General features: G+C 40.3%; 1 protein-coding gene across 2 annotated transcripts in view; it reads right to left on the bottom strand.

Annotated features, from left to right (window-relative positions):
• Nhs (NHS actin remodeling regulator) overlaps positions 1 to 17155 on the bottom strand; it is a 335750-nt gene that overhangs the window by 5995 nt on the left and 312600 nt on the right. For both annotated transcript variants that reach the window (XM_048440661.3, XM_085684451.2), the window contains exons 4-8: positions 10634 to 10696; positions 8325 to 8517; positions 5419 to 5550; positions 1465 to 4443; positions 1051 to 1177 (exon numbers count right to left, since the gene is read on the bottom strand). In XM_048440661.3, the coding sequence (XP_048296618.3) occupies positions 1051 to 1177; positions 1465 to 4443; positions 5419 to 5550; positions 8325 to 8517; positions 10634 to 10696 (3494 nt within the window). The remainder of the gene's footprint in view (positions 1 to 1050; positions 1178 to 1464; positions 4444 to 5418; positions 5551 to 8324; positions 8518 to 10633; positions 10697 to 17155) is intronic.

Here is a 17155-nt window from a genome sequence, read left to right as displayed (position 1 = left end):
TCAAGAAAAATCAATTAAAAAAAAAAACCTCTGCTTGTGAAGAGTTTGTTTCACAAACGGAAAGTCTGTGAAAAGGGAAAGATAAACCCTGGCTTCTATCCTTGGGGAATTACGTCTCGGTCCCCAAGGCCAGGTGGAATAAGGGACTCATGCTTGTGGAAAGAGCACATTTAGCATCATTTGGTTCAGCGGCTAAGAGTTTGCTTTCAAGGATGAGTTCTGGCTCTGCTTCTCTGGTCAGCAGCTGGAATGGATTGTTGCAAATATGGGCCACTGAGAACAGGTTATAAAGGTATGAAAGAGAAAGCGTGCCTGGGCAGCAAAGGCAAAACCATGTTCTTGGAAAGCAACCCAGAGAACATCCGCTATTCATGGGATATGGCCTTTCATTTTAGAGATAAAAGTCAGCACCATGAAAGAAATTCACTTTTTAAAGAGAAAGAATAGAAGAGAACAGTTTTCAGTTGTTCCGAGCTGAGATGGGCTCAGATGGTTCTGGCAAATCAGCATATGTTTGTATCAGCTAGTGTGAGATTACAGCTTTGAGCATATTTTATAGACTCGAGGGATTACTTAAAAGCCAGGGCTAAGAGTGTAACTCCGTGGCAGAGTGCTTTCCTAGTATGTATGAGAAGTCCTGGGTTTGATTTCTAGTACTGCATAGATAAATAAGTACAAAATGTAATATGTACAACAGAGGTCATTCTTGAATTTGAGCTTTCACTCCAAGTCACTTAATAATAAATTGCTTTCACAGGTAAATTTGTTTCAGAATATCTTTCCTGGGGGAATCTCACTGAGCTCTCTCAATTGAACTTTACACATCTGTCCGTCTAGCTGTAGCTATCTATCTACCTCACATTTTCAAACATGCATACAAGTCTATGGATTTTATTTGGAGAGATACTTCTTCCTTGGTTGCTTTTGTTTTTGTTGTATGTATTATGGGTACAAAATGCTTCCCCATATTTTCATTCAGTGAGAGACACTTCAAGAAGCAAATTCTTTTCTGTGCCTTTTGTTTCTGGGAAATCGGTGACACTCTCTCACCTGTGAATGACAGCGAATAGATCCTCAGTTGTTCGAGGTTTGTTTGGAGACACAAACACACCCTCAGCTTCAGCGGGAGAGTCCTCACCGAGTGGTGAAGTGGTGGTGTCATCGCTCGGTGATGATTCTTAAAACAAGAACAGAAACATCTTTAAGAGGCAGCTATACATCACACTACCCTGTTTCCCTGACTCCAGGATCAACCAAATAGAAGGTACCTCACCACGATTTTTAAAATGAGAGAGATATCTGCCAAATATTAATTCGTAAATAACAATAGGTTTCTTCTAAATTGTTTGAATAAGTGAAAAAATGGCAGAGGTAAACCAACACTCAGGGCTATAGAGAACAATAGAAAATGCAGGAACCACCATAGGACACATTTCCACCCTAACAAAGGTATCATTAACTGACCTTTCAACGACGTCTCATCCATACTTCCTTGGGTCTCCTCTGCTCTGCTGTTGTCAGAGGCACTTTTGGGTGAAATACCTGACACAATATTTTCCTGCTCAGAACATTTTTCAGGGAATGAATTTATAGTTGACATCTCTGACTCATGGCGGATGGTCACAGGCACTTTGTCATGGTGACGGCTCACAGCACGTTGATGCTTATGTTGACTGCTTATGTCTGTTACTCTAGTTGGTGAGTTGGCTTGAAGTGCGATTCCACCCACAGATTCCAGTTTCACACCTTCTTCCCCAACTCCAGAGGGTGCCTTCTGTCCTTGTTGTGGGACTCCATCTGGACCTGCTCCATACTGCATCATTTTACTGCCCAAATCATTGGGGCGTGCAGCAGGCACCCTCTGAAATCCCGTTGAATATCCACAGTTCTTACTTGGTGTGTTTTCTGGAATAAGCTCACTTTCCAGCTGTCTTTGGTCTTTCATCACACTTGAATCTGGGGGATTGCTACTAGCTGAGGTTACAGTTTCTGAATCGCAGTGATTCTTCACATCAAAAGTAGGGTTCTTTTCCAGATGCTTCTCTGGCCCCATTTCAACTGCAGGGGCATCTAAAAAGGACAGGAAGGTGTCTTCAGCGGAGTACTGGCGCGATACTGATTTCCTTGCTGTGTGTGGCCTTGTTTTACCTGGAGATAAGGAAGTCACAGAAGCCGCTGCCGCAGGACTCTCCTCTAAGCAGGGCAGATCTGTATTATTGCCCTCCTTTTGCTTAACTTCCTCAGACTTACTGATAGACCGAAGGTTGACGGACTTCAGGACCGTTGGTGTGATTGCAAGAGACGGTGGAGGGTTTGACCTAAGCATATCTCCGACTGTGTTCTGTTTATGAGTAAAAGCATGCAGCGGGTGGCGGTGGTGGAATGGTTTGTTCAAAACATGAAGAGCACTTAGGTCAAGATGGGTAGGAGGTATAATCGGGAGTTCCAAATCTTTATTCAATGACAGGGCTCCATCTTTTAAAGACGGTTGCTGTAGTGAGGATTTCCTTTCTGGGACTTTCGGTTTTCTTTTGCTACCTCCAGGAGACAATGGACCAGAAAAGAAAGCTGTCGGGAAAGAGGAGGTTGGGGTTTCTGACTGGCTTGAGTAGCCACTTGATGGAGATGCTAAGCCAGCCAGCTTTTCTGGTGAAGCCAGTTTAAATTCATTATCGACAGAAGGAAGAGATGGGGTGGTGGCCCTTGATTCTGACTGGGATGTTTGGGATTCAGAACTCTCTGGAGATTTGATGCATTCAATAACTGTGGTACCCGTAGCAGTGCTTGAATTAGATAAGGATCTGTAAGGATCATTTGTTTTCAAGTCATTTAGAAGCCAGAGGTCTGCATAGTGAGTTGATTCAGCACCTTCGTCTTTGAATGGTGAAATGTCTGTAGCATCCAACTGAGGTTCCTTAACGGCGTGTTCACTCTGGTTTATCCAAGGAGAGTCCTGCTTTGCAGGCAGATTGGCATTTTCCACTCGAGAAGGCGTGTTGGAGAAATCAAGAGGCAGCTTCATTTCCCTGGAACTGTGAGGCAGATGCTGACTACTACTTATCTTTGGTTCTTTCTTCTCAGAAATATCTGTGTTTTCATCGGACTTTCTCAATGATGAGCTACGTTTAGGTGGAGTTGGCTTTGCCTTTGGTTTCCTGAAAGAGATGCTTGGTCTCCCCTGCCTCCTGTGGTCTAAGTAGTCTTGCCAGGCACAGTCCGGAAGACCAGGAGGAACTCCTACACCCTGACCATTCTCTGGGCCCAGGCCTGCATAGTGACAGACATAGCTCTTATTACCTTTGAGACCACAGTCAAAGTGCATCGAGGTATAGTACCCTTCTGTGTCCACTGAGAAATGAGAGCTAGTATCTGCTTTGTCTGAAGGAGACTTTTCCAGAAAGCTGTCATAGGTGCCCATGCTTGTGAAGCTTGGGCAGCCCAGGCTATCTGCCTTTGGACGCTCAGGACTGAAATCTTGGCGGCAGGATGCGTCATGATGGTGGTGCAGATAATTCCACTCACTGTCGCTTGTATTGCTGTTGTTGGGGTCATCCAGCAGATCTGCAACAGTGGAGGTGAAGGAATTTGTCCGGTGGCCTCTTACTTTATCCAAGTGGTCGTTGTACTGTTCTGTCACAAAGACACTGGTGTCCTCGTTAGCATTAGGAGCCGTGTTCAGTGACAATTCTGAGTCACAATGCGAAGAGCCAGTGAGGGGAGGAGAAGCTGCAGGAGGGATTGTCTCTGAGGTCTGGGAGGGGCATGTGGAGCTGCTCCCACTCCAATTACCACTGGACGACTGGTGGTCATCTTTCTGGTCCATGTGGCTGCCGAGGAGGACACTAGCTGTGGAAATGCAATGGATGGGGCTTCCAAAGGTGTCTGAGTTGGAGGAGATGTCACAGCTTCCAGAGTCAGCCGCCATTCGGGACAGACGAGACCTTCCCCTCTCACTTAACTTGTGCTGGGGGCTGTGAAGATGCTGAGAGCAGGCCAGGCCCAAAGCAGGCTGGTGTTCCTGTGCACTTGGGCTGCTTGGAGCTTCACTACAATCATTAGGGGTTCTTTCATGGTCACCCACAAAAGGCTCTCCTTCTTCATATGCTGAGGGTTTAGCACCAACTTTGGGTTCAGCATCTCCACCTCTATTTCCCTCCCGAGGAAGGCTCCGAGATCTTGTGCGGCTGCTCACTACAGGAGTAAACATGGTATCGCCTTTGTCTGCCAGGGCAGAGATGTTGCCAGCAGAATGAGAAAGGGAAGCTGCAATGCTTTGACCCCTTTGAGCTCTAATTCTCCTTCTGGATGGGGCAGCAATCAGAATATCTTCAGTTTGGCATTCAGAGTCCCTGGTTCCGGACCTCCTATTGACAGTGTTGGAGGGGTCTGGGTTTGTGTGCACAATCACATTCCTTTCCCTGGCCACGGGTGATTCATCGGAATCTAGGGCACATGGAAAATACCATAAGACATTACAGATCGGGAGATTAACGGGCATTCTGAGGGTTGTTTATAAATCTGTGTGCTACCATATTAAAACGTTTTCCTACAAAAAAGATTAGTCTCTAAAATTAGGAGAAAGTTTGATGCTTTCTGTACCTCATTTGTCTCTGTTTCTATCTGCATGTCTATTTGTATATGTGTAGACACACACACATGCATCATGTACACTTATTGAGAGAAGATATGCCTTTTGTTTTTATGAATCATCTCTCTTTGAATTAATTTGCTCCAGCAAGTAACTGTTTTCGTAAAAAAAAAAAAAAACAAAAACAAACAAAAAAAACCCATGATTTAAAAATCCAAAAGCCCAAAACAACTGAATTACAAAATCTAAAGCCCTGGCCACTACTTTCACTGGTGATTTGAAACACAAGCACAATGGAATACAATTCATAGACTTCATTAAAAAAAAATCAAAGTCTTATTTACATGGAGTTGCTACCATAATATTTTGAAATTAGTATAAATATAAAATACATTGAACAGAAAAAATTTAAATGTCCCCAAAGATATTATATTTTTAAGATTCTATATTTGAATATGTTTAAAATTTACTTGAAAAATAATTAATAGCATAAAAGTACATTTTTCTTCATATTAAATTACAGTTTTCAAAAATATTGCATAGAATATTTATTCATATTCCCATCGCAATGAAGCATTTGAAATGACAAGATATATTTCACCAGGAATGCTTGAATCTCTAAGGTTAAGCCTTTATGTTCAAGAACAGAGCTAAAAAATACCAAATGGTTTTCTGAATGTAAATAAATACACCGTAGTTTAAAATGACTACAAGTTAAAACTTTCAGTATTTCTAAGGGATGTTATAGTTGAAGGCAGTTGAAAGTGACACCCATTTCCCCTCCTTGTCACCTTCACTAGACAGAAACCATGAACGTTTTTATGCCACACCTATTTCTTGTTGAACTCTTCTGGGAATCCCCGAGATGGTTTTCCTTCTCCTCAATTTTCGTCTCCGCTGTAGGACGGATTGTGAATGAACAAGAGAACAGCGTATACTAGCTTCTCTGTCAAAACCAACGCCTGCAACCAACAAAAAGGTCTCGTTAGCCTGAAAAATAGCAGACAAGTTTTCATTTGCTTGGAACACAGTGATGTTTATTGATTGGAAGTCAGGGAAGACTTTGGATTAAATCTGTGATGCTGTAGTACATTAAGATTTACTTCTAAATTCAGCCGCCCACAATAGTTTGCAAAGCCAAAAGAAAGAAGCAAAAGAGGGAAATGAAAAGAAAAATAGAGGAGAGGGGCATCAGCAAAGCCCTCTCACGCTGACCTGGTTATAACCTTTCCTCACTATTATTTTCTGCTCTATTTCTGGACTCTTTGAAACTGATACCTTTTGCATAGTAGATCAGTACCCAAGATGTGAACCTAGTGTATCCTGACCCATTTCTCTGGGTCACAAAGTGTCTTTGTGAGTTTTTCTCCCTTCACCTCCTGAAGGTTCAATCTTCTCCAACATTGAATGTTCAATGTTCAATGATTGAATGTTCAAGATTCAATGTTCAATCTTCTCCAAGAAAATACACACACACACACACACACACACACACACACACACAAACTGCTGTGAGGAAACACAACACCACCACAGATTAGGGCTTTCTTCTTTCGATAATCTTCTAACTCTACTTTTGTCTTGTGAATAAACTGGATGCTTTTGGTTTGGAAATAAACATCAAGAGGAGTTCCTGGTCCTGCACTTACAATGGCTCTACCTTCGGTGCCAATCAGTTATAAGTCAGACTCCCCAGTCTTCAAAGCATTGTTTGTTGTTATGCATGCAGGGACCAATCATGGTGACTATTAGTTCTTCTCTGTAATCACATTAGTAGCACTATATGTGGTTCTATTAAATTAGTACAATGAAGAGGACGGTAAGGAATTCAAACTCTGTCTGGCACAAGCGTACACTGTAGAGGTTCCAGTGTAAGCTGTGGCTAAGGAGTCTGGAATGCTGTGCTTCGGGATTTGATCACCTCATCATTTTTCCTAGCTGTTAGACCCTGGGTCAGCTGGAGAGCCTCACAGTGTCAACAGTTTCTAGGCCCACTTTGAAATCTATCTGTCTTGTGATGAATGATTACAATGTTATTAGAGAATTCATAAGCATGATATTTTCCTTTCTTGGTTCCAATAAAAAACTTAAATCCTCCATTTGAATCTTAATAATTATTGAAGACATGATCTACAGACACTGTGTGTTATATGGACATCATTAACACTGCTCTCATTGAAGCTCTTGAAATCAACATCTAATCTGAGCCTTCATCTTGAGAGCTCCTGAAATAAAACTGAAAGAAAAATCTTCTCTTTTTCCTAATCACAAGATGATGGCCCATAATCACAGCACTACATTTTGAAAACAAGATTTTACTTTCAGCACCAGAAAAGAAGCAGGGGCTGCTAATAGTCAGATGTTCCCAGACTGAAAAATTAGTTAAAGGGGTGCCAAAATGATCCATTTTGGCAGATGAACTCCTCTAGAGCATCTCATTTAGATTATAGAGGTTCTATAAGTGCACATCTTTAGAATAATTTATCCCATAAGTTGAATAGGTCAGCAGGAAAATTAAGTCTCAGTTCACGGCACAACTGGCCAATGCATTAGAGTATCTCTCATTCAGGAGGGAAAATAATATCTGTCCCAGATACCCAGTCCATTTGTTCCCCCACTCTAGGTGAGAGAAATCTGAGTGGAATTAATAATAGCAATGTCCAAAATGCTTCTCAGGGGACTTGCAATCTTTAGTTATGGGGAATCAAGATGAACTCTGTCACAGTGTGACTGTTTTAAATTTTTCATTACACAAATAAGGCAAAAGGAAACTAGAAGAGGTGTTTAATAAATACTAATGGGAGATCATTTAATTGTCGGGGGGAGAATGATTGAGAACAAAGTATAACTTTCTCTCCCTCCCTCCCTCCCTCCCTCCCTCCCTCCCTCCCTCCCTCCCTCCCTCCCTCCTTCCCTCTCTCTCTCTCTGTCTATCTGTCTGTCTCTCCCTCCTCTCTTTCTCATACACACACACACACACACACACTCATACACACACAAATCACATTATTAAACCTATCACTTTGTATGCTAAACTATAGATTCCTTTAAAAACTAAAACATCATTTGATTTATAACTAAAATTCCAAGCCCCAGCTCCAGAATTCACTCCCTCTGCTATCAGACTCTGAAGAAAACTCCAGCTAGGCTTCCATCCTACCTAGACTAATATGCAAACTTTAAATGCATACAATAGCAGAAAGTGAAAAGAAGTCAAGCAAGCTTGCTGCTTTTAAAACACAATTCACCCCTCATCTCTGTATCTCGATATTTTCAGATCAAAAATCCCTAAAACCAATACAGACGTCTAAATGGTCTTTTAGCAAAGCCTACCTTTATCCAGGGAAGCATAAAAACAGATTTTTCTAGTTGGTCGAGGGGACCTTACTTGCAGTTTTAGAAACCTGGGTTTTGCTGTTTTCTTTCTTGCGGTACCACACACCATTATCATGTGATTAATCACTGCCACCGAGCTATTTGGTGAGTTTTTTTTCAAAAAGAAACTGTCCATCATTTACATAACAAGCAGTCCAGCAGAATATATGCAAATTGGTATTCAAACCTGACAAAAGCATACTGAATTATCTCCTGACTTGTATGTTGATGAAAGATTTCTTGCTCATGACAAAACTATATTCTTAGCTGAGAGGGAAGCTAACAGCACAGGTTTTGACTACACTGAATACGTGGAATATTCAGACCCAACTACCCCTAAATGAAAGAAAGAAAACGATACCAGTGACATTGATGGGAATAATGCAAGAAGAAATCACTTGAGCATCCTGTTTCATCTTCTCCTCGGGAGTCGGGAGAGGTAGCGCTTTGTTCCAGTTGGTCTGCTTGTCCAGTGTAGAGGGGACATTATGTATTGGGTTTTTCGGTCTCTGTCCTAACATGACATCTGTGTCTTCATCCTCTGGAGAGTGGGACTGCAAGCAAAATATATTCAGATTCACATCCCATACCTTACATGCATAAGGAATTTCATAGTTCAATCTTTTAAAACAAGGCTAAAAATAAGCATGTAAGACAAAGGAAACAGTCATAGAAAATAGTAAGCAGAAAAACAAAATAGGAAGTTTTGTTTCAATAGTGAAGAGGTACAGAAGGAAAAAAGTGGGCCCACAAAACATGCTTTTCAGGTGAAACGGAATAAAGAGAAGAGATAAATTAGTCAGAAATCCTATACCTTCAAACTGAAGAAAACTGCCTGTCTCTAATCCACTGAAAGGTAAATCTACTTTCTGTATCTTTATGTCACTATAAATTCCTGTCAAAAATCTTGAGAGCTCTAGACTATGATGATCAATGAAGGCAGATGAGCTAAAAGCCTATAAAATTCCTCAGAGTCTACGAAAAAAACCCGGAGACAGGAGACAGTCTGGAACACATCACCTGGAGCATAAGCCACCAACCTAATCCAGGAGGCCATCAAAAGTCCAGGCGTTAATTGCACCGCAGAAAAACAGATTTGGTGAATGACATTTTTAAAAGTCAGTTTAACTGACATTAGATGGCTGTAAAAGCGCCAAAGAAAAGATGTGCCCCAGTATCCGAGTACAGTGAAATATACAAATTCTGTTTCTGGAGGGAAAGATGGAAGCAAGTTTCTCTTTCAGGCTGGGACTGGTAGAAGAGGTTCTGGTTTATTTTCTTGCAGCTTTGTTGTGCAAAACTTTTCTTCCAGCTGCGTAAGTTAGAGGCTTTGATTTCTATATGACATTTGAAAATTGTCCATTCATACCCGTGATAAATATTAATGCTGTCTAACTTTTCTTTCCAGTTTGGGCTCCAGGCCCAGATTATTCAAAAGGCCCCATCCCACTTTTGGTTTTAGGGTTGGTTTTCTAAACCAGAGTTGTAAAGGACCCAGTTTCCACTATTGAACCCTCTTTCTTCCTTCGGAGGGAGATGGGTAACTGTAAAAAATAACTATTTCATTTCCTCTTATTTCAGTAAAGTTTTAATAATACTCTGTCCTAAAAATCAGGATTCAAAAAACAAAACAAAATAAACCTCTCCAGTCTTCACATTGGAAACTGTACTCTTGGCTCAGGGTCACGTGTATTGTCAAATGAACTATCCTCAAGTCTCCTTAAAGAGTAGACTCCAGAGCCCCTTATTTAAAGGAAACCCCAGAGTTTACTTACCTTACCACAGGTTTCCGCAAAGCCCCCTAATACACCCAACGGTCTATGATGCCCCCCCAACTTGGGAAAATTGTGTTCGCCATGAACGTTTTAGTAAAATATTGCAACCTTCTTTCTCTCTTCAGCTTTTGTGCAGATTCCCAGAGAAGCGAATAGCTCAAATGAAGTTGGAGCACAAAAGACTTTGTTTCCTAGGTAACTTTCAAAAAGGAAAAAAAAAAAAAGTTTGGTGTATGCAGAGAGGGAGGGAGGGAGAGAGAAGGAGGGGGAAGGAGGAAGGGAGGGGGAGAGAGAGAGAGAGAGAGAGAGAGAGAGAGAGAGAGAGAGAGAGAGAACAAGGTAAAGCTGAGCACCGAGTTGGAGTCTGCAGGAAAGAAAACTCCCACCACCAGAGGCCTCATTTTGCTGGCGATTCCTTCCTTGAATAACAATGAACTTGAAAGGACTAAAGGACAGTGACTTGACTCCAGGTTCTGACCCGCAGCCAAAAGTACTTTTTATTTAATGGTGACAGGGACAGTTGGCTGCCAGAGGATCCTCTTGTTTTGTTCTTTTTTTTTTTTTTTTTAATTTGAGAAGCTGAACCTTTGCTGGTCTGATAAATACAGGGAAAACTGTATTTTCCCCAAACTACAAAATCAAGAAGCGGTGATAGAGGATATCTATGCTCAGCAGAGCTGCAAAGTGCCACTCCAAGGGGGACATTAATGGGGAACAAAACCAGTGACAGGGCTGTCCTTAATTCAAGTTAGGAAAATCCCATCCTTTAAATTGACTGAAGAGAAAAACTGTTAGTTGCAAATGGGTTTGCAATAAAGTTAAAAGAGAGAAGAAAGGGAAAGCGTCTGAAAAAGAGCAGGAAAAGGCTGCAGAACAATATTCTCAGAACCAATACCTTTCTACTCCATGGGGCCATGTGGCAACATTCAGTGGGGGAGGGCGAGCGGGTGCTGTTAAACTATGAAGATGGAATGCAAAAGGAAAAAATTAAAAAATGTACACAACAGAATGCCTTAGTGAGATCAAACCTATGACCCTAACAAATACAATTCTGGGAGACATTCTCTCCTAAATGATTCCATTTTGACTAGGAGGACAGATTCTGGACCTAGAGTTCTTCACTTCAAATCCTGACTATCTAGTATTTCTCCTACATGATCAGGTGCAATCTGACATCTTCTTTGACATCTGTAGCAAGATAGGTGAATAACAGCCTCTACCTTCCAGGGCTATTTTGAGGGGTACATGAGTAAATACACATAGTATCTTTAGAATTGTGGCACTTAGCACACTGTATATTCTAGTGCCGGCATGTGTGTACGTATGTTTGAATATGTGCAGGTATGTGTGCGTAGGTATACATGCATGTGAGTATGTACATGTGCATGGGGAGGACAGAGGCTGGACTCAGGCATCATCAATTCTCATGAATTATCCATTTTGTGTTTGTTTGTTGTTTGTTTGGTTGGTTTTTTTGTTTTTGTATGTGTGATGGTCTTTAACCGGAACTTGCCAAATAAGCTAGGCTGCTTGGCCAGCAAATCTCAGGGATCTGCTTGCTTCGACCTCCCCAGGTCTGGGATTATTCATGTGTACCACCACACCAAGCTTTCAAATTTAGGTCCTCGTGTTTGCAAGGCAAACATTTAACCTACTGAATCATCTCTACAGATTCAGAACTTTCTCATCTTTTTTATTTAAGTCTTGCCAAGTTGGGAAAGACTAAATTCTTTTCTTCCCGTAGAATGACTTTCTTTTCCCATGAATTCTTCGGGGGAAATTGTCCTATGTGTATCATCTTCTCCCTGCTGCTCCAATTTGCTTCTCTCTCATCAAGCTTTCTTAAAGATCATTGCTTCCATGAGAGTTTTTGCTTCACACCCACACCCACACAGGGTTTAATGCTGGGCTGCCAACATCTCACAATACTTAAATTGAGGAAGAGAGCCTGTATTTTATTTTGTATTGGATGAAAGAAATCATATTGCCAATCTTGCTTGGAAAATAATTTGGTAATCAGTATTAGAAAATAATTTGGTAATCAGTATTCTCTCTCCAGGATCTACTAAGACACTGAAGCTCTTCTTGTTTGTTTGTTTATTTTGAGAGAGAGAGACTCATTATCCAGTCCATGTTGGTCTCTAACCCACAGTCATCTTGCCTAAGTCTTCCAGGTGCAGGGCTTAGAGGCCTGCCTGAAACTCTTGAACTTCACCAGGTGAGAAAACACACAGACTGATTATGTGCAAGGATAGCTAGCTATGAATGTAGCCCAAAACAAAATTTTAAACTTACCAAAAACATTGTAATTATTTTATTATTATTCTCAGTAACTTTATTTGTATATCTGTGGAAGGACTTTGTAGATAGCAATGCCATATTTCAATGTCAAAGGCTAGACAGGCCTGCAAGTCTAGTCTATACCAGCTTTAGATTCAGTTATGTACATATAATAGTACTTACCTTATATCAGGGCTTTAGTATAATACAAATTATCATTGAACACAAACATACTGTGTTTATCTAGTAAATTGTGAATTCCTGTATTTAACTTTTTCTCTCGGTCTTTCATGATACTAATTGTGTCCCCTCATAAGAACTCACCAAAATATTTGCCCAATCAAATGATACCAGAGATCTGTGTGTTTTAGCAGTTATGAAAAATCCAATTAAAATTAGAGTCATGTCCAAGATCTCAGGAGGGACCAAATACCATGGAAACCTCTGTCTTACTAGAGTAAATGCATAAAACCAGACAGGAAACCACCAGAAACTTCTGGTTCCATACGTGGATTGGTACGGGTGGATATTGAACCTAGTTATTCTCAACCCTATGGCAGGTATGCATCGTGAGAAGCATTTAAGATCTAATTCTAATTTAAGTTTCTAAGTTTTATCTCGTAAGGTTGGTCATTAATTTTTATGTAGAGCAAATGTCATTTTCTCGTGACCAGTTTGTTTTGACTAGATGAGTTTAAAGAGCCTAAATCTCTTCTACTGAAAGATGTACTAGGTATCACCTGAGCTTGGATCTCACTCTGACTCTATCCTGAGACTCAGCCATAGATGACATCCATGTCTCATCTAAGAGACTGGAATATCTAAAATAGAGGAACAACTCATAGAAGCAAGCGAAAGGGAGCCTCAAAGTATCACGCTGATATGGGAAAGGAATTGCTTCAAAGTAATTCAAGGCTTTGGTAGCTCATGAAGAAATTTTAAAAAAATACATAATAAGAGACTGCTGTTCAGAAAATATAAAGGATATTAATATTGACAAATGAATTTTGGTAGTTAATCATAAATGCCCCAAGTCATCTCTCCTGCTGAGTATTTTATTTTTCAGGAGTGAGAGATGAGAAGTAGATTTTATTTTTTATCTGTTTGCAAAACCCACCTACACATTGAACAAGTATGAGGAAAAACCTGACGGTCACTAAAGGTGGCCTTGACTGTGAAGACCACTGGCTTGGGCTACCTTAATCAAACAAAGGTCTCCTTGGATTCTACTCCCCAGCAGTTTCAGCTTCAGCTAAGCATCTCTCTTTTTAGTAACAGTCCTAAGCTATGGCATGTAGCTGATACTGGGAAACCTTGAGCTTTGGAATGGAGAGGTAGTCCTCTTTGGGTTCCCCACCTAAACCTAATTAGGCTCTCTGTAGAATTAGAGTATCCGTGCATGTAATATTAACTGGACCGCGAATTACACACTCTCTGAGTCTTGTATCTGAAACTGTCCTATCTCCTGGAGGTTGGTCAATGGAAGTAAAACTGACTCTGAGTGTTTTGAATTATATTTTATATGATGAGTGTTCAGAGAATTTTTCTCTAAATTATCTTATAAATCATATTACAAGCCAGTGCTACCTCAGGGCATCTCTATTTGGATGAGAATGCCATTTCTTAATAGGTACTGATGGATAAGTTGAAGAAAAGCTGAGAATTGATCAAATTTGTATAAACCAAATTATTCTTTAATGGCTTTATGTAAATGTATCACATTGCTCATTCAGAGGTCTACTAGCCATTACTTATTCATAGCCGCATTACCACTGACTCAGTAATGTTTTATAAATATTTGTTGTGTTGCTCGCACCTTAGTGTGCCCGATATTAAGAAACAAGCTTCCTCTTAAAGAAATAAAATTCCTCTTAAAGACATGACATCAAATTATTTCCACCTACACATCCTTTTTCAGTACAGCTCTTAGTACAAAGTTAAAAATGACATAGCATAGGGGAGAATAAGACAGCATGAGAAAGATGCCTGCAGAACAACAGGTAATGAAAAATACCCATAGGGACCCCTGCCTTTGGAAATATCACTCAGTGCGGAAGTGGCAGTGAACAACACTTGCTTCTTTAAAATAGATGTGTGGGAAGAGTATTAGGAGACCACCATTTCATTCATTTAAGAGCATTTCTTAGATGAAGGCAAAAATCAGTTCCAGTGTAAACAAACTGTCAGACTCAAAATAAAAATAGTTTATTTCTCATGTACAGTGTGCTCGCTGCATAATTCTTTTAACTTGTCTATACTATTGATGTTTTCATAAAGCATGCTGGAGAAAAATGAAAAATCCATTTCCTTTTCCTTTCCTAGGCTTTCATTTTGCCCCCCCACCATTGATTTTGAGAGGCCTCAGACTAAATTACTACATTGTTGAATAAGCCAGGATCAATCATGTCTATCTTGTTCCTAACAATAGATTCTTCTTTGATGCCTCACCTCCATTTTGTTCTCTGTGGGTGCCATTGTATTTTCAAGCCGTTTCCCCTAGCTTTTCATAAGATTGCCTCAACCAAACCCAGAGTTATACTTATGAACAGTGCTCAGAACAAGAAATAACAAATATTATACTCAAAAGTACCCAAGGAAATTTCTCTAGTGAACACTGAAAGAATATTTTCAAAACCTGATCTTTTTTTGTATGGTATATGTCAGAGAGAAAAGTTCATGCCTTGACTTTTGTGGCTGAGACCAAGTATTTCTCCAAAGAGTTCAAGATTTTCCCAAATCTGTCTCTTAATGGCAGCAGGAGAAGAAAAAAACCCTCTCTACTCCACATTTTATTTTCTGTTGGGTTTTATTTCATATGCTGATAGGGGATTATTTTGCTTCAAAACTTGCCAAAAGACATCTGTTAAAATGTTGTGGGTATTCCAGCAGGAAATGTTTTGAAAAATTGGCTTTGGTTTGTGATCTAACTGATACCACATGGCATTTATAGCTGTCGAGTTTCAGAGCTGATTTACAACCATCGTGCTATCTTAAACCTGAGACGTATTTACTGGAGATGAGGTATTGCTATATATTTGAACACAGGAGTAAAATCTTAAAGTGAAGATCTCCTTTACAGTCCATACCAGATTTCTAGTGAGCTGACATGGACTTTTAATATCACTCTACCACAGGTCTTGATTGTCCTTAGACCAGTCTGTGCATTGATGTACATACTGTGGTCCATCTGGAAGATGGAGAAGGCCCATCTGCCTCAGATTTTTCTGTGTGGGAGTGTGCGTGTGTGTGTGTGTGTGTGTGTGTGCACGTGCACGTGTGCGTGTGCGAATGTATTGTACATAAATATGAGCCACTTTAATCTTTCTCTGAGGCTTAAAGAAGTTTGGCAATGCCTTCTTCACGTCAGTCTCTTACTGCCGCTATAACCAAGCACAGTTTGTCCCTTGAGACTATCAGAGTCTTCCACTGGCTGGCAATGTGATCATCTTTCCAAACATGTTTAATAATATTATTTTTAAAACTCATCCTGGCCTTCTCTCTCCCCATGTCTTCAACCCCTGCAATCACAAAGCTGAATAAGCAATGGAAAGCAAAATAATGAATGAGGAAGAGGCTTAGGGGACATCTTCTGCTTTTGCAGGGCTGAGTCCCACCCCCAACCTTCAGTTTCCTCAAATGCATAACCACCACCTAGCATGCCACCCTGAACCCCAAATGTCCAGACTCATCAGTTCATACTCCTAGCCAGCTTTGAGATCCAAAGCAAACCAAACCAGAAAACACACACTTAATACGGTGCTAAAAACTCCCTGTGAAAAATCCAAGTGAATGTCACTGAAGCACAATTTGGTGCACAATTTTTTGTAGGTCAGGGAGGGAGATATTTGGAGACAGATGCATACCAACTTATTCTTTAGCTACTTTATGCATTCATATTCATATTTGGCAAAAGAAAACATACAAGATGAACAAGTCACATTCACGGGGCAATTCGAATGTAAACCACAAGTCACTATGTATAATAAAGGGATTGAACTGAAAAAAGAGTAGTAACATGTAGTGTTGGCAAAGATGGGATGCAACTGGAATGCTTCTAAATTGAAGAGAGTTATTTAAAATGGTACAAAGACTTTAGGGTGTATTTGGTAGTATTAGTAAAGTTAAACATAAGTCTATTTTTAATTCCCTCCCTGCTAGATCTATGGATGGAAGAAAAATGTGTATATCCACAAGAAGCCTTGCATAAAAATATTTACAGCAATTATATTTGTAAAAGCCAAATAACCAAATAAAACCCTACAGTTGCAAACAACTAACCCAAATACCTGCCAACAACAGAATGATCAGCAGACTGTGGAGTACTGTATTTACCACATTGTAATATAACACAGTAATCTAAAAAGTACATGTGGGCTGAAGAGATGGCTCAGCAGCTAAAGGCACATGCTTCAAAGCCCAGTGACCTCAGTGCAGTCCTCAGTGTCCATGCGGTGAAAGGAAAGAAATGACTTGTGCAGGTTTTCCTTTAGCCTTCACGTGCATGCTGTGGCATGTGTACCTATGCACATGCATACACAAAAGGAATCGAATATAAAAACACACAGCTTGGTTTTAGAGAGTGTGTGAAACAAGATAAACAAGCTAGGGCCATATCAGTGACACAGCATTTAGGTTGCATACGAACAACTCTGGATTTAATCCTCAAAAAATAAAATAAGAAAAATTAAGGACGTGGCATCAAAGAAAACCCCCCCCACACACACACAAACAGAGACAGAGAGAGAGAGAGAGAGAGAGAGAGAGAGAGAGAGAGAGAGAGAGAGAGAGAGAGAAACATGCACTCACTCAGTTTTTAATTACATTCTCTTGGGAGACATTTGGGGTGTGAAATCTACCCATAGCGAGAAAAGTTTGAATGACAAGGGCAATGGTGCAGTTTTTACCCAAAGACTGGCTCTCTGAAAGCAACTGGTCAAACAAAAAACAGTTTGCCTTGGCTGAAATGGAACAAAAATTTCTGGGGTAAGAGAATACAAAAAGTATTTCAACGTTCAAGAACACTTTGTTTATTTGTGTGCTATTAATGAAATACCTTAAACACACGGAGCTTAACAAAATCATATTTGGAAGCATTTGTGGAAAGCAGCCCCACATGAATGGAAAAGAGGGCTACAGG

Source organism: Myodes glareolus, chromosome X, assembly GCF_982192425.1.
Source record: "Myodes glareolus chromosome X, mMyoGla1.1, whole genome shotgun sequence".
Lineage (NCBI taxonomy): Eukaryota > Metazoa > Chordata > Mammalia > Rodentia > Cricetidae > Myodes > Myodes glareolus.
Note: the sequence above shows the minus strand (reverse complement) of the source record. Positions and strands in the feature narration are given on the sequence as shown.